The 15,944-nt window shown below is 44.3% G+C and overlaps 6 protein-coding genes across 14 annotated transcripts in view; 3 read left to right on the top strand and 3 right to left on the bottom strand.

The window, feature by feature from the left end:
- Positions 1 to 1,953, bottom strand: part of LOC112465371 — an 8,077-nt gene extending 6,124 nt beyond the window's left edge. For 2 of the 3 annotated variants that reach the window (XM_025032885.1, XM_025032886.1), the window contains exon 1: positions 1,437 to 1,953. In XM_025032885.1, the coding sequence (XP_024888653.1) occupies positions 1,437 to 1,770 (334 nt within the window). In that variant the 5' untranslated portion in view covers positions 1,771 to 1,953. The remainder of the gene's footprint in view (positions 1 to 1,436) is intronic. The other variant, XM_025032887.1, reaches the window with a different exon arrangement.
- LOC112465379 (RWD domain-containing protein 2A) lies at positions 113 to 1,443 on the top strand. The gene is made up of 3 exons (XM_025032902.1): positions 113 to 433; positions 573 to 1,022; positions 1,100 to 1,443. The coding sequence occupies exons 1-3, from the start codon at positions 239 to 241 to the stop codon at positions 1,331 to 1,333; spliced, it is 879 nt and encodes a 292-aa protein (XP_024888670.1). The 5' UTR covers positions 113 to 238; the 3' UTR covers positions 1,334 to 1,443.
- Positions 1,954 to 2,053: 100 nt separating the features above from the next.
- On the bottom strand, positions 2,054 to 3,225 carry LOC112465381 (anaphase-promoting complex subunit 10). Its single transcript, XM_025032904.1, has 3 exons — positions 2,982 to 3,225; positions 2,621 to 2,873; positions 2,054 to 2,525 (listed from the first exon to the last, which is right to left on the bottom strand). The coding sequence occupies exons 1-3, from the start codon at positions 3,004 to 3,006 to the stop codon at positions 2,234 to 2,236; spliced, it is 570 nt and encodes a 189-aa protein (XP_024888672.1). The 5' UTR covers positions 3,007 to 3,225; the 3' UTR covers positions 2,054 to 2,233.
- A 398-nt stretch (positions 3,226 to 3,623) lies between these two features.
- On the top strand, positions 3,624 to 7,696 carry LOC112465372 (Bardet-Biedl syndrome 7 protein homolog). Of its 2 annotated transcripts, none has more exons than XM_025032889.1 (13): positions 3,624 to 4,016; positions 4,282 to 4,480; positions 4,586 to 4,754; positions 5,100 to 5,176; positions 5,244 to 5,496; positions 5,569 to 5,834; positions 5,913 to 6,102; positions 6,207 to 6,287; positions 6,359 to 6,499; positions 6,574 to 6,695; positions 6,755 to 6,864; positions 6,936 to 7,215; positions 7,273 to 7,696. In XM_025032889.1, exons 1-13 carry the CDS (start codon positions 3,872 to 3,874, stop codon positions 7,400 to 7,402), a joined length of 2,163 nt encoding a protein of 720 aa, XP_024888657.1. In that variant the 5' UTR covers positions 3,624 to 3,871; the 3' UTR covers positions 7,403 to 7,696. The 2 variants fall into 2 exon arrangements, with proteins under 2 accessions (XP_024888657.1, XP_024888658.1); XM_025032890.1 differs by lacking the exon at positions 3,624 to 4,016 and adding an exon at positions 4,032 to 4,176.
- A 580-nt stretch (positions 7,697 to 8,276) lies between these two features.
- On the bottom strand, positions 8,277 to 12,351 carry LOC112465373 (zinc finger protein 260-like). Of its 4 annotated transcripts, none has more exons than XM_025032892.1 (8): positions 12,276 to 12,351; positions 10,603 to 10,924; positions 9,990 to 10,547; positions 9,747 to 9,903; positions 9,438 to 9,665; positions 9,210 to 9,352; positions 8,468 to 9,120; positions 8,277 to 8,385 (listed from the first exon to the last, which is right to left on the bottom strand). In XM_025032892.1, exons 2-8 carry the CDS (start codon positions 10,846 to 10,848, stop codon positions 8,367 to 8,369), a joined length of 2,004 nt encoding a protein of 667 aa, XP_024888660.1. In that variant the 5' UTR covers positions 10,849 to 10,924; positions 12,276 to 12,351; the 3' UTR covers positions 8,277 to 8,366. The 4 variants fall into 4 exon arrangements, with proteins under 4 accessions (XP_024888660.1, XP_024888659.1, XP_024888662.1 ...); XM_025032891.1 differs by lacking the exon at positions 12,276 to 12,351 and adding an exon at positions 11,740 to 11,899; XM_025032894.1 differs by lacking the exon at positions 12,276 to 12,351 and adding an exon at positions 11,740 to 11,899 and having other exon boundaries at positions 9,990 to 10,526.
- Positions 12,334 to 15,909, top strand: LOC112465374 (transmembrane protein 184C). Of its 3 annotated transcripts, none has more exons than XM_025032896.1 (7): positions 12,334 to 12,424; positions 13,107 to 13,418; positions 13,506 to 13,542; positions 13,627 to 13,904; positions 13,989 to 14,195; positions 14,283 to 14,498; positions 14,650 to 15,909. In XM_025032896.1, the coding sequence occupies exons 2-7, from the start codon at positions 13,171 to 13,173 to the stop codon at positions 14,945 to 14,947; spliced, it is 1,284 nt and encodes a 427-aa protein (XP_024888664.1). In that variant the 5' UTR covers positions 12,334 to 12,424; positions 13,107 to 13,170; the 3' UTR covers positions 14,948 to 15,909. The 3 variants fall into 3 exon arrangements, with proteins under 3 accessions (XP_024888664.1, XP_024888665.1, XP_024888663.1); XM_025032897.1 differs by lacking the exon at positions 12,334 to 12,424 and adding an exon at positions 12,473 to 12,868; XM_025032895.1 differs by lacking the exon at positions 12,334 to 12,424 and adding an exon at positions 12,473 to 12,878.
- The last annotated feature ends 35 nt before the right edge of the window (positions 15,910 to 15,944 follow it).

Here is a 15,944-nt window from a genome sequence, read left to right as displayed (position 1 = left end):
CGGCAACCACGTGCTCCGATTTCGAAACGCAACCGCGCGGTAGGACTTCCTATTGACATATACATCATCAACATCAGCTGATCTCTTGATAACCTTAACGTCTGGCCGATATACACCAGTAGTTTCGTGTTATCGTCTCGGCTCGACCGAACCGATCATCGTCGAGAGAACCGAGTGCAGCGCGCAGCAAATCGTGGGACTGATCCATCGTCCTGTCGCATGTGTCGTCGTTCGAAGCATGTCCACTCCGGCAGAGATGACGGAGACCCTGACGGCGCAGGTGAGCGAGCTGCAGGCACTGCAGTCCGTCTATCCGAGCGAGCTGACTGTGGCGGACTATGGGGTTTTGGCTGACATCAACGAGTACATCGAGTGCCCCGACCGGGACCCACCGCGATGGCTGGAGTACGCTATCGCGGTCCCGTTGAACGGTGTAATATAACATTTACTTATGACATAACGTTGCCACGGTGTGTGCGCCTTTAACCATTTACTTCATTGTTGTCCAAATTTTTCTTCTACATATGCCAGCCACATATGTTGCATCATTAACATGTTGCTCGTGCCACTAGGGGAGTATCGAGCTACTGGTGAACTTGCCGACCAACTACCCGAAGGAGCAGCCCGAAGTGTATGCGAGAGGCTCTTGCTTGGACCGAACGCAGCAGGCGCTGCTGAACAAGGAACTCTCCGTCCTCGTCAAGGCCCAAGAGGCGGGCGAGCCTTGCATCTATACCCTGATATCGTGGCTGCAGGACAACGCCGATACTTATCTCGAGGCTTCCGTGCGTAATCAAACGGTTAAGCACAGCGACGCGAGTAAAAGCGGCACGGAAGATCGGGTGCCGGCGGTCTTCTCCAGATATTGGATCTACAGTCATCACATATACGGCAAGTCGAAGAGACAGGACGTGGCTAGCTTGGCGAAAGAGAACTCCATCACGGGATTCTGCTTGGCCGGCAAACCGGGGATAATTTGTATGGAGGGAAGTCTGGAAGATTGCGACTACTGCTGGCAGAGAGTAACGTCAACAATGATCTCTTCCGTATCTTAATATTTAATATAATAATGTCTCACACCTGTACAATTCTTTTGCAGATCAGGTCTATGAACTGGCACAGGATATTAATAAAATTATTGGAGAAAGAGGAGGACTGCAACGATGTGGACAGAATGCGCAAATTCACGGACTTCCAAGAAATCTCCTTTCCCACTACTGAGCGTCACAACGACATGGGTCAACTTCTCAAATACCTAACCGATCGCGATTGCCAGCACGCGTTCAAGGAGCTTTTTGGAATAGAAGGGAAATTCAGCAAATTTTCGGATTGATAAAATTATATAAAAGTAGCAGCGTTAAACATATATCTTGTCTAATTTCTATCAATCTCACGGGATTTTTGTACGAATGATACGTGTGAAATGTTTTGCTCACCTCTACTGCGCTCATTCGGAAGGTCCCTCTTTTGGCGCTTGATTTTCTGACGGATCGCTTCGGTCGTATCATTCATATATTTCGCAATTTCGTTGTTAATATTATTCAAAGTGTCATTATTTAATGGATCGTACGCTAAAAATGTTTCAGAAATAAGGACGGTAATTTTTATAATATTCAAGTACCAGATAATTAATATTTTACCATTACTGAGATTTTTGAAGTATGCCCTCGTTCGATCGAGTATCGCGTATATATCTTCCTTTGAATAAGGGGAATGTTCGCACTGTGTCACGCATATTAGCGTGAAAATCAAGAGGGGCTCTCGTAACATATTCACACAAAGTAATTTCTCAAAGCTACCGATCACGACTGATTCACAACGCGAGAGCTCGCCCGACCTTCCGTGCCGCTTTTGCTCATGTCGCTGTGCTCAACCGTTTGATTACACACGGAAGCTTCGAGACAGTGTATTGTGTTTACAGTTTTTCTGTACATAGTTCCTACCTTTCCGCATTCCAGTCTGTAACAGGTATACATAAACGCCAATATAACTCTCACTGTGTATGTACATTTGCAGGAAGCCTCAGAATTTCTCATTTACATTTACACTTCAGTAAATAGAATAATCAATTTATTCTTAACAAGTGAATAATAAAATAAATTGAGCAAAATAAGTGATTGAGAATGAAAGAGTTTGTAAATATGTCGAATTGAATGTTGATGATAATAAAATTTTATTTTATTATATATATATATATAACTTATGTATGTTCAGAAAGTTCAATTTACAAATCTTATCTAATAGTGGCGTAGCGTAAAAATTCATTGGTAAGAAATTGCCCTGGGATGTAAGGCGCCGGCGGGCCAAGAATATCTTGCGCGGGGCTGTGGATCTTGATCTGCCTCATATGGGTGTCCCTGCCGTTTTGATGATTACTGATGACCGCTATTTGAATCATGAATGTCCTAATAGGCCGATCGTTGATGTTCTTAATGGGGATCACTATCCATCCGCTCGGCTCGTTCAGGTCCATCACCTCTACCTCCTGCAGATCGTTAAAGTTGGTCCCAGCTCTGATGCTTATCCTGCGAATTAGCCAGAACGCGTGTGTCAATAACGGCCAGTGGTACGCTCGCCGGTATCCCTGGTATTATCAAGTAACAGAAGATTATCTCCACACCTGTTTGGAGTGTAGCTCTCGTCCAGCTTGTAATCTGTATAGATGCATATGTCGCGAATGGTCGTCTTCCTCTTGAACTGTATGTTCACCAGGTGTGGCAGCTGTCCGTCCGACTGCCAGTACGTCTCCGTGATATCGTCGCGAAGCTGGTCCACGCCGAAACCCGGTTTACAGCTGGACAAGCTCCAGATCGCGTAGTTCCCAACCTCTCGTACTCGGCCGGTCAGCTGCTCCTGCACGGGATCTATCTCTCCTGCAGCAAATGACTTTTATACAGGAGACGTCTCAATTGTAGATTTATCATTGATTGAATCGGTCGTGACGAAAAGTATCGAAGAAACCGCGATGTTTGTATACTCACCGCTGTTATTAGCCTTGTTGCTCATTGTTAGGCTTAGGTTAGGCTCCTTCGGACCGTTGTTCTAGCGTTGCCTCGCGTTATTGCGTTATTTTAACGTCTTTCCGACACTCGCCGGAATATTATGCAAGATAACAGCAGGCCACACGACTCCCGGATACATTACAACGCTATTTCGAATTCTCAGCGAAACTTCTACCATCGCGCATCTTCGACTCGAGTGAAAACAACAGAGAACTATAACCACTCTCCAATGTCTCCAATTCGGCGTCTCCCGTTTCGAGTTGTTCCGAGTTCGACGCGCCGAGCAAGAGAGAGAACGCCATTCCCTCCTTCTCCGACTCACAATTGTCAGCTAATTGCAACCGAGGGTTTCCCTGTTTCCTTGTTTTACTTTTTCGTTTATCATCGTCCTTATATCGATGGACGTTTTAAATTTTTCCGCGACTCGGTGATTTCGGGGAACTGATGGGCTCCGCGCGTCGGAGATATATCGATACTTCTCGAACTTCGGGTTCAAAATCAATTTAAAGTTCGATTTGATTTCGAATCTGGCGGTCGCATGCGCGGAATAAATAATTTGAAATTCAATTTGCATAAATGAGATAAAAATTCAGCGCGCGAAAGATATTGCGCCCTTATCGATGGACATTTTGATTTTTATCGCAATTTTGAGGAAACCGGTTTGTTGTGCCACGCGTTGTCATGGTTAAATCGATCGTGGTATTATATCACTTTACCGCCGCAGTATATCTATCTCTCCGTTGCTACTCTTTGCGCCGAGACTCGCGGGATTCACGAAATTGACGTACTAATGTAAAAACAAAAAAGATACACGATGGTAATTTGAGCTGAGTTGACTTTGTCAAGACAAATTCCAAGATCAGGCCGCGATGACGTTGGCGCTATCGAGGGTAGATTACACGACGGTGGGAGTCACCTCACGTGGCACAACCATCATATTTCCGCCTAACGAGGCAACGAGGCAACCGCAAAAATTCGCCGTTGCAGATCACGACGGCGTGCTGCATATTTATGGTATAAATATATATATCCTCACATTTCGTTGCGATTCACAGATCCTAACGAATGAATAGTAATTAATTAATAAACAAATGATTTAATATTAATTCATAATGAATTAATTACTCTGATGACGATGTTAGTCGTGATAAATATGAAAAAAGACTTTAATATGGTAATTGTCTTTGAAAAATGTTTAGATATTAATGCCTCTATTGAGACAAATATTATAAGACGAGATATGAAGAAATAATATACAAGATTATTCCTTTCTTGGCAGGCATGAAAAGGGGGGAGCTGCAATTGTCGTTTAAATCCTTGCCCGGCCCAAAAATCCAGAGAATAGTCCTTGGTGGCTCGATAGGTATGGTGAAGGACAAGATTTTCATTGCGTATGGTAGCTCCGTGAAGGGATTCACGAGAAAGGGCAAGCTGTTCTTAGAGTTCGATACCAGCCTTATAGATCCCATTTCCGCGATGTAAGTTCGCTCACGCTTAGCTCACACACCGCACGAATGATACCTTCGACGTGCTTCGTAATCCCCCGTTACCGCGTTTATCATTACGAAGTGTCCCCAACATAGGTACGTCCTCGGTCCTGATCTCGCGGCGTGCGCGCGTGATCTTTATCACCGATACCGAGACTGCAAGGACGCCGATTCGTATTTGACTGGAGAAACCTTGCACGACGTCGTGCTCTTGCCCGGAGATGGCAACGTGATGTACGCTATTCTAGCCTGTGCGGACTGTGCGGTAAGACATCGGGATAGATTTTATATAGAGCATGGATTCGAGGATCCGTCCGGAAAGCATCTTTCAGACTCCAGTCAAGAAGTGCGGTAGTCTCAGCTGAAGAAGCTGTATCTTTAAGAAAACAACGGTCGGTTACTTGATTCCGTTTCTATTCTTAAAAATTACCTTGAATATTTTCATGATTTTACCTGGAATATATCTTTTCATTCTTGCAAAGTTTCTGCAATTTAAGTCTTTTATTTCACTTCTGAACAGAAATTCACGGAGATTCGAGGATGGAGTTGTTATTTTTCAGAAATGCGTCTTTTTTGTAGCTGATTCATTCAATGCAGTTCTGCTTTCCAGGTGCGCGTTTTGCATGGCACAAGTAGTCCAACAGTCCTAAGATTGCCGAGCGCTCCTACGGTGCTTTCCATATACAGGTATTATTAATCATTTACCCATTGCATTTCAAGTGAATTATTTTGTGTTATTCATCCCATAATTCAGAGAGGGAGAGATATACTCGAGGGACCGCGTCTTGGTCGGTACCGCGGACGGTAGAGTCGGACTACTGATCCTCCAGGGCAACAAGACCCTCCGAGTCACCTGGCTGCTGACTTCGACGGGCTCGGAAATCACCTCGTTGGATACTCATCAGTTACAAGACGGTATAGATATCCTCATTGGTCGACAAGACGGAGGCGTCGAGGTGTACACGTTTCCCGACGAGGACGTATCGTCCACTCTGCGTTATCACTACGTGAGTAACGATAGCCGCATTCATAATTTTCACCGAATTAAATCATGCTAGTTCGGATATGTATCATTACAGAACGCCGGTGAAAGCATTAGTACAGTCGTGGGCGGAATAATCGGCGTCGCCAATTACCCTGAGGTTCTCGTCACGACTTACTCGGGCCGAGTATTCGGATTGACCACCAGTCCTCCTGGTCTGCTAGAAGCGGGACAGAGCGACGTCGGATTGGCCAGGCTGAAGTTGGAGATACAACAACTGCAGGAGAAGCTCAACGAGGAGAAGGAGTCGTCCAATTTCATGCCGGACCCTCTGGCACCTTTGATATTGGCAGTGAATCATAAGTAACTGTACACAAATTATTTCTACAAATATAAAACTGATTAATCGGGATTGAAGTTGCAACTGAAACCAATTCACAGAATGGTGCTGCACAAAGAAGACGCTTCGTATTGCCTGTCCGTAGAACTAGACGCGTCAATCGACAATATTCTAATACAATCCGATACGCCCGTCGACCTGCTGGAGACGGAGAGCAATAGCGCGGTGGTCAGCTTGTCCGCTTGCGATCCTAGAGAGGGCAATTTTGTTCTTGCCACTTATCGATGCCAAGTATACAATATACGCGATTCTCTGAAACGATACAGAATCTTTTTGAATTTTAATAATATATCTCTAAGAGTATGAGCTTTTTACGAAATATAATTTACAAATAGATCAATACGAATCGTCTGGAAATGCGACTGAGATCCATCGAGGGTCAGGCGGGTACCTTGCAGATCTACGTAACGTCTCAGGTATTTTACACGTCGCTTTTCGCATCCTATGTAGGTATATTCACGTTGTTAACGTCTATAATAATTCTCAGATACAGCCGAAGCGTTGCCGTAAAATCTCAGTTCCTATTTACGCCTTATCTCTGCACGTCAGGCAACACGATGATGATGACACCGCGTCCAGTGGTCCGTTTAATGAATTGAAACTAAACGGCAATTTCACTATTGCCGAGGTACGTTTCTTTGTTCTGTTAATCTTGTTATGAGAGAAACGGTTTTCCATGTTCTTTGTGGATCTTCTCTCTAGATGCACGCGTGGCTCTCTTTAGCGTTGCCCGATGTGCCCGAAAGACCTCATATCCACGAGGGTGAAGCTGTTTTAGTGTATATCTCGTCCTTCATCGGAACGGTCCTCAAATGCAAATACAAGTAAGTTTATAACGTAAAATCAGACATGCAGTCGTCATTAATCTTTTGCTAAACTGCAGGAAAGGGAGCGCGCTTTTTCTCGGCGAGAATATATCCACCATCATAATTCTCCGAGATATCTTGACGAAGGAAGCGACGAAACGAAAGATGAAGCTAGACGTGTTCTGCGGTAATTTATCGATAATTATTGCATTTCTCTTCGAAGACGCAAAACGATCGCAAACGTAAATCTTTCCGCAGAAGTAGCAGAGGGAAGTGTATCTAGAGTCTTGGAATTAATTCTCCCGCGGCTGAACGCGGCCTACGATTTAATTCAGAAGATAAAAATTCTGGACGCTCTCGGAGAATGGGAACTCCAATCCAATCCGAGGGAGAACTTATGTTCCGAGTACCAAGAGCTGTTGGAGAAGGAGACGGAGATTAGATCGCTCATGGCGAAGGACACCGAAATCCTGAACAGACTGCACGCTATCATTACCGACTTATACGTAGATTGGGAACGAGCAAAGCGATCTCGAAGGTAAAGATGGCGACTTTTTATCGTGGCCTAATTCTAACAATACGTTTCGTGTAATAGGATTAGTAGCATTGAGGCTACGGCGAAGTTAAAAGATGCCCTCGAATCCAGGGATTTGGCTACCATCTTGCAAATTTTCATCGGTAAAGCCGACGTAAGCGTGCCGACTCTAATACCCGCTGCTATTTAGATTCGGAGATTGCGAATGAAGTGGACCAATGTATTTCTATAAACACGTTGAAGTAAAAAATATATTTCTTAACGTCAATTCACGATATATATAAACCGCTAAATTGTACAATTACACTATTGTACAATCCTAAGTTTTAAAAATGTACAATATTACGATTAATGTTAATTACAGTATAATGCGCATTTTTGTGTGTGTGTATGTATATATATATATGATATTGTTTCTTCATGAATCTTGGAACTATTGCAATACAATTTAGTTCTCTACTCAACCTCATACAAATTACTTACTCGCTCTTAAAAACTGGAAAGTATGTTACGCATTATCTATGTCGCAGAGATTTCGTTATTCTTTTTTTTTTTTGCAAAGTTCCAGGGAATCCACAAAAAACTGGGATATTGTGGAATGAATAAAAATTATTGATATAAATATAAATAAAATTTATAAATATAAAAATTTATATAATTATATTTATATTTATAAGATAATTCATAATATATTTATAAATTTTTATAGATACAAATGAGTAAAAAGTTTAACTCACGATTTCACTGACAGAATCTAGGATTTTGCATGTGAAATTTTTATTCCACAATATCCGTTTTTTATGGATTGTCTTGGAATTTTACAAAAAAAAACCTAATTGCAAAAAATCCTTGCAACATCTAGGCAGTGTTAATGCAGTTTACTTGCCAAATCTTAAATTGGCATTTATCTCCGGTTGTTTGCTTTCGAATAAAAACAATGCCTTCTAGATCTTACAATACTTATAAAATTATACTTGCACGTAATTTCTTATTTCAAAATAAGTTATAATCGAATACGCCTGATATTCTGTTATAAAATTAATTTCATAAAACGTAATCTTTGCATTACAAACCGATTTTGAATGCCGATATTCCATAAATGATCAATCTTGTCGTTCAGTAAAATATGTTTTCTTCTCTTAAAACTTCCAAAATTACATGAAAAAATATGGCCTGCAAAAACATAATAGATTAGTCGAAAGAGATCTTTTACTATCGATCGAGTCTTCATCGAGATATAATTGATTCTACTCACATATTATCAGTCGGTCGCACAACCGCTTCCAGAGGATCTCTGTCTTCAGTTACAGTATCCGCTGTGGATGTCACGGTGTATTCCAAGTTTTGTCCTGTATGTGGCAAAATGCTTTCCGGATTGTCATCCGGCGGGACGATTTCTACAACACCCGTCGCTTCGACCTCCAGTTTCAGATCTCTCACGAGATCCTGGATCGTTTTTGCCTGCGCTCCTTTATCGCCCACCAACTCCTCCGTGTTCTTCCCCGTCAGGATTCTGTTCAGCGACTGCTTGTCATTCGTTTTCGTTCGGGAGTGCGTCTGCATATGTCTCTTCATGTCACTTCGTACTCTGAACGGCTTGCCGCACACCTCGCACGGATGCGGCTTCTCGCCGGTGTGTATGCGTCGATGGTTCTGCAAGTAGCTGCTCGCGCGGAACGTTTTGTTGCAGTAGTCGCAGCGGTAATTCTTCTCACCGGTGTGGATACGCCTGTGTACGATCAATGAATATTTCCGAGCGAACTGCTTGGAGCAAAATTCACACTGATAATGCTTCTGCTCCGAATGGATACTCGTCGAATGATACTTTAAGTCGCCCCATTGTCGAAAGTGTCGCCCGCATTCCTCGCATTTGTACGGTTTGTCGCCGCTATGAAGTCTTTTGTGTACCTGTCAGTCGCAACCAAATAGTTAGATTTTTATATATTGTTGGTAAAATTAAATATATCCCTTGCGCGAACAATGCAATCGATCCTTACCTTCAACGCGCTAGCGGCAAAGAAACGTTTACTACAGATATCGCATTGATGCGGCCGTTCCCCGCTGTGAGATCGCATGTGATAAACTAAGCTATTTTTATGGTGGAATGAACGATTGCACTGAGTACACGTTAATTCGTCACCTACAAGAGAATATCGTTTTTAAAATCCCTCTATCTTCAGCGCGTGTCGAAGAGTTTCCGGAGAAAAAAAATAGATTATACAAACTTGATTTTCGCGTTTTCGGTGATTTCTTTTTTTTGGCCGTTTGTGGAATGTCAGTCTTTGCCTTCTCGTCGGAACTTTTATTCTCGCTAACGGCCGGTGGTCTTATTTGTTGGTCCCTCTGTTGTACCTCTTCCGTGACACCGGTGATGGTCCATATAGTCGATTCGTTGTTCGCACTGGGTAACGGAGAGTTCGTATCGTCGTCGATATGCGCGCCAGTTTCTTCCACTGCAAGCGAAAAAAAAATCAATTACAATTGCATCGCAAAATTAAAAAAAAAAAATGTTAATGTCAAAGATGTTTTCTTACCTACGCCTCGAATACCCTCCATAAGATCTTCGGGTTCACTGAATTCCTCGATCACAGTATTGTCTAGAGTGTGTACTGTTTCCGGCACTGATATCGAGATATTAGTATTAGTCGCTTGAGCTATTCGCGTCTCCTGTTTTACCGGTTCGTAATGCACCTACAAAAATTATTCAATTATTCTTCATTTCGTAAAGATACATACGTATTAAAAGGGTCTAACTAGTCACTTTCGATGATGTATACCTTTAAATGCTCGAAGAACTTCAACTGACTGCTAAACTTCGAACTACACAATTCGCACTTGAAGACGTTAGCCTGAACCTCGCTAGTCAACTTAATCGTCGCATTATCTTGACTCGATTTGCTACTGTCCTTCCGCGCCGCGTTTTTCTTCGTCTGCTGTTGCTTCAGTTTACGAGGTATCCTCTTCTTGTGCGGCAGAGTTCTCTTGGGTCCGGACGCCGACGTGGCGTCCTCACTGCTTTCCGTGGAAACCTCAACGTCGTATTCGCTTTTAACGTTGATAAACTCCTGCTTTACGTTCTGCGTGATCCTCTTGAAGGGTTGCAGAGGTGGGTACACGGACGGAGCGGCGTTCGGTTCCGGCACCGCTTGAATGGCGTACGAATTCACTGGCGTCAGGGTCTCGAGGTGCGAAACGTCCGGTAGAGTCGGGTCCTCGTGCTGCGACTGGATGTGGAGCTGCTGCTGCTGTTGCTGCTGCTTCTGCTGCTGATGCAGCTGTACCGCGACCAGGGCCGCGGCGAGTCTACGGTCCTCCTGCATCACACAATTCACATTCTACGTGCAAGGTAAAAATATACAGTCATACGGGCATTAAGTAGCATATTACAACCTCTGTCAATTCGTGCGGCAGCAAGTCGTCCGCCTCGTAATACTGCGTGCCGGTGCCGTAGTCCGTGCCGACGCCGGCGTTGATCATGTCCACGACCATGCCCTCCGAGATTAGTTCGCCGTTCAGCGTCAGCAACGGCACCCCCTTGCTCAAGGACTCCCCGTCGGCCCTCTGGATGGTGATGTACTGAGTACCCTCCATTCCCTCCAGCAGCACGGCTTGCGCCTCCTCCGTTGTAACTTCCATAACTGAGTATTCTGGATGCAACGACTAGTATAAATTGTTCTTCTCACAAGCTTTCACCTATCTACAGATGCCAAACCTGGATCATAAAGAAGAGTACAAGTAAAACATCAATTTCCTTCGACTCTATGTGATTAATAGTAGTTCAAAGTTAAAACAGAATACAAAAATGTTAAAATTACTCATCAATCTCTTTCTATTGTTGTGTAACAATTTTAAAATCGTTCTCATGTGTAGTAATAGTAATTTTTGATTCACATCAACGAGAAAGTCTATATTTTACGAATTTACTGAAATATTATTGTCTACCACTGCAGTGGAATCCACACATTTTCTAAATCACACACAATACATTTTCAATACTATCCTCAACAATAAAATAACAAGTTTACCTAAAGTGCAAACTAGTCATTAATCCTTTTTTATCATTATTTGTGTGACATCACGCATTATTTTTATATTCCGTATATACACAGTGACAGTAACTTTTAATTAAGTCAACGAGAAAGTCTGTATTTTGCTTTTCACGCGCAATATAATAATCCTCAAACACTTTCACTACCAAGAGGCTTTTGTCAGCACTAAAATCATCGCGACTAAGATTAAACGATAGCCCGCCTTATCAGATAGCGGGCTCTAACGAGATAATACAATCTTTTTAGCGCTTCTATTCCAAGCGAAGTAAAATAAAAAGAAAGATAAAAGTGATTCAGTCCCGTAAATAGTATATCGGCACCGGGCGCGCCGGCGGAGTTTGAATTTGGCGGGGGGTGCGTACACTTGATCGACTTGACAGCGGGACCAAGGTCACTGCACCCGGACCAAACGCATCGGAAAATCACGGCCGCGCCTCATCGATACGCGCCGCGCGCGCCAGAACGCGCTCGTCCTCACCTCCGTTTAGCGTAATTCGCGCGCCCGGCCGGGCTCCTCGTCCTCGTGCCGCGGACCGCGGGCGACATAAACAAAGCGAAATATTGAAACACTGTAGGGCAAAATGTGACAACAGTGCTTGGCTCTTGACGCCATTAGACCGGAAGTACCCCTCCCACGCCGCCCGCGCAACGTCGGCCAACGTACGCGCGAGGGGGCGACGGAAATCCCTAGGGCGACCGTCGGCCGACGGCGGTGCCCCGCGATTTTTTCCGCTCGCCCGCGGGGCGGACGCGATCCGATTTCTCTCCCCTCGCGCGTCGCTTCTCGCTCGGAGAGAAAGCGAAAACGCGACGGCGCCGCGCGAGACTTCCCCGGGTCCGTTCCGCGACTCTCGGCGTCCCCGCGAGATATTTCTCGCCCGCACCTTGGCGATCCTGAGCCGCCCGCGGCTTCCCCCAAAGCGGCAGGGAGATGGGGTTGGGGGGCCAGGGGGGTGGCGACCTTCCGGTTTCCGATGGCCGTGCAAAATATTGCGAAATGTCAAATTAGCATACCCGCGGCGAGGTGCGTGTTGTGCGTGACTCCTCGGCGTTTCGGCGCGGCCGCGATCGTGCCGGCGGTCTACCGCGGCCGGTGACGGTTTGCGGCACTCGGCCGCCGACGAGACGTCGATTTACGTCGTCGTCGTCGTCGCTGCAAAACGGTGAGCCGCCCGCCGCGCACGTCATACCCGGACCGACGGCGGGACTGAAGGGGTTAAGGAGGAAGCCCGACACCTACGCTCTGTCACTCAGCTGATTCATTCCCCCCGCCGCCATCGCGCGGCGTCTCTCTTTTTCCCTCTTTCCCAGTGGCAGTTTGCCTACTTCCTCTCTTTCTCTCGTGCACGATCGCGATAGTGCGCAGAGATTTCTGCCGAGTTTGACGTTTCACACGGGCGAGGAACGCGCGAAGGAACGTGGCCCGTTAAAGGGGAGAGATCGAGGGAGAGCGTCGCGCGAGCGTATCGTGTTTTTGTACGAGCGAGCCTTGTAATTGTGGCCGAATAATTTGTAATCTCGCAACGAAAGGCCTTTACTTTCTAATACAAATTGATACGCGCTTCTATTTCATCAGCAGAATGCCAGCAGAAATATAGCAGAATTTAGTAAGAAAATGTAATGATAGATTTATGGAAAATTGAAACAAAAAAATTTGTCATTTTGTAACCGTTTGAATGGAATAAATGATCGTTTGACGCGCTCTATTTAAACGATTACGAAATGACGGATTCTGCTTGCAATCTGCTGTCAGATCAGCGGACTTTGCTGGCGAAACACGACTTTAATGTAGGCACAATTGTTGCTGCGACGTCCAGTTTTTAATGACGAATGCTCGTTTTCCAGAACCCAGACCTGGTTGCAGTCTGAAATTATCATGTGACGATACTCGAAGCATCCGAGGAGAGTGATGGCTTCGATCTGCCGACGCTGGAGATTATGGATATTGCCTGTGCTGACCTGCCTGTACGCGCTGCTCATCGTCATACTCGTACCAATCTTGCTAGTCAATTCCATCAAGAATGGCTTTAAGAAGCAGGATCAGGGTGCGCTGGTGGGTGGCGCCTTTGTCCTGCTGGCGTTGCCCATTGCCTTCTACGAGATTGTGCAGCACATGATATACTACACGCAACCTAGGCTACAGAAATATATAATAAGGTGAGCTATCCCTCGCCAAGAAGATTTGCTGATTTAGCTTTAATATTTTTCTTCAATTAGGTATTAAAAATGTTCTTCTCTTTTTAGGATATTATGGATGGTACCCATCTACGCTGTGAATGCTGTAAGAAACGTTACAAATCCTTTTCACCCCAAAAGTATGCGAATATTTGCTCAGTTGTTTAACGAACGCTTTCTATTTGTACAGTGGTTAGGTTTGGTATATTCTGAAGGAAGTATCTACGTGGACAGCTTGAGAGAATGCTACGAAGCATATGTAATATACAATTTTATGATGTACCTACTGGCCTATCTGAACGCTGATCACCAATTGGAGCATAGACTGGAGATCTCGCCTCAAGTGCACCATATGTTTCCACTATGCTGCCTTCCCGATTGGGAGATGGGCAGAGAATTTGTACATATGTGCAAGCATGGGATTTTACAATATACAGCTGTTAGGCCTATATCAACTTTAATATCGTTGTAAGAAATTGTGATCGGGTAGAGATCTCTACATCCGATATTACGCGTTACAACATTTAAGTGTATATTTTTATACTTTTGTAGCATATGCGAACTGAATGGAGTCTATGGGGAAGGTGAATTTAAGGGGGACGTCGCTTTCCCGTACATGATCGCTCTAAACAATCTGTCGCAATTCGTCGCCATGTACTGTCTGGTACTCTTTTACCGTGCCAACGTAGAGGCCTTGAAGCCAATGAAGCCGATCGGGAAATTTTTATGCATCAAAGCTGTCGTGTTCTTCTCATTCTTGTAGGTATCGCTGTAATGTAGTTGTAGTGACTCAGAAAAAATGCATAACGAGATGAAAAAATATACATTGTGCTCTCTTGGTTACAGTCAAGGAGTGTTAGTAGCTCTCTTGGTGTATTTCGACGTCATATCGAGTATTTTTAATACGGATAACTCAGACGACATCAGGAGTATATCATCCAAATTGCAGGATTTTCTAATTTGCATAGAGATGTTTTTAGCCGCGGTGGCGCATCACTATAGCTTCTCCTATAAACCGTTTGTCAATTTGGCGCAGGGTCAAGCATGGTGGGATGCATTTAGGTATGCAAAACAATTAATAATGAATGTTGAAGCACTTTTGAACAAATTAAGGCGTACACTTTTTAATTAAAAAAAAATTACATTGGCACCAGCACCGAAATTACATCGTACCTTCTATATAAACTAATATACGTTTGCTTTATTCTTATAGAGCAATGTGGGACGTTTCTGACGTGCATAACGACATAAAGGAACACTTGGGCGTCGTCGGTTCGTCCCTAAGCCGCAGAATACGCGGACGCGGTGCATATCAGCAGGCTTGGGGAAGCGCGACGGAGCGTACGTCGCTCCTGCCTGAGGCCACGGTGGTGAACCAAGCCAGAAGCGCACCTGCCTGCTCGTTTTCGGGCTACAACACCGAGGCCGGACTGAACAATAATCCATCCGTCGGGGAATCCGAGGAGGCGGCCGCGAACGCGCTGGATAACAATAATGCCGTCAATACGTAGCCAATACGTCCGAATCCGTCTGCGTGAAAACGGTACCCGGTCGAATCTGTTGCGAGACAGACCGGCGTACTATTTAGATCGAATATCGAACCTTAATGTTAATTCTAAGGGGGGGGAGGGAAGGGAAGTATATAGTTTTGCAACAGCATTCTTCGGCGTACAGTTGTACAAATCATTACGATCACTTATTATACCACATGCATATCGCGTCAGGACGTGCACGCGGTGTCCTGCGACCGCGGGATGTTCACGTGAATCGATTCGGAGATGACGAACAAGAATGTCGAAACAATTGTATTATTGTTGTATTTGACATTTTTTTTCTGAACTTGAATAAAAATTCTGGATTTAAATATCAGTCGAAATTAATCGGAATATCTTGAGATCTCGTCGTCCATTCTCTCCACTGAACGATCGGCTTCGAATCGGCTGAAAGGATTTCTGGAGAACATATCCGGTAGTCGCAGGGCATCCTGTGGCGCGATGCGATCTACGATTTAAGGAATTTGATACGACGAACGGTGAATTTTGTGAGAAACGTGAACTTGCTTGTTACGTTTTTACTTTGCAACTCGAAAGGCACTCGTGCAACTTGTGTTACCAAATGGATATAGTACCAAATACGATGTACATACATTTATATACGTATACGTAGAGAGAAAGAAATGTGATCCCGTACGATATTTGTACATATCTCGAACGACCAACGCATCACACACACACATACGTTTTATGTTTTATCACACGTCCGACAGATGTATTTTTCTTTTTCTCTTGATGTATCAAACAAAGGCCACAAGAAAGAGTCGTCCGGATGTCGGGCGCTCAGAATTTTCAACCCTTTATGTATCTATTATCTATATTCTTTCTCGCTTTATATGTACACACGCGAATGTGTATGTCGCACTCTGTATATTAATTTACATTTATTTTACGATTATACTAAGTCAGAAAGAATAAAACCTGTGTACGTTTGCATTGACCCTCACAAAAAACT

This window comes from Temnothorax curvispinosus, unplaced genomic scaffold (assembly GCF_003070985.1).
Source record: "Temnothorax curvispinosus isolate PA1 unplaced genomic scaffold, ASM307098v1 QBEX01015150.1, whole genome shotgun sequence".
NCBI classification, from domain to species: Eukaryota; Metazoa; Arthropoda; class Insecta; order Hymenoptera; family Formicidae; genus Temnothorax; species Temnothorax curvispinosus.
The sequence above is the reverse complement of the archived record's forward strand: the minus strand, read 5'-3'. Positions and strand labels throughout refer to the sequence as shown.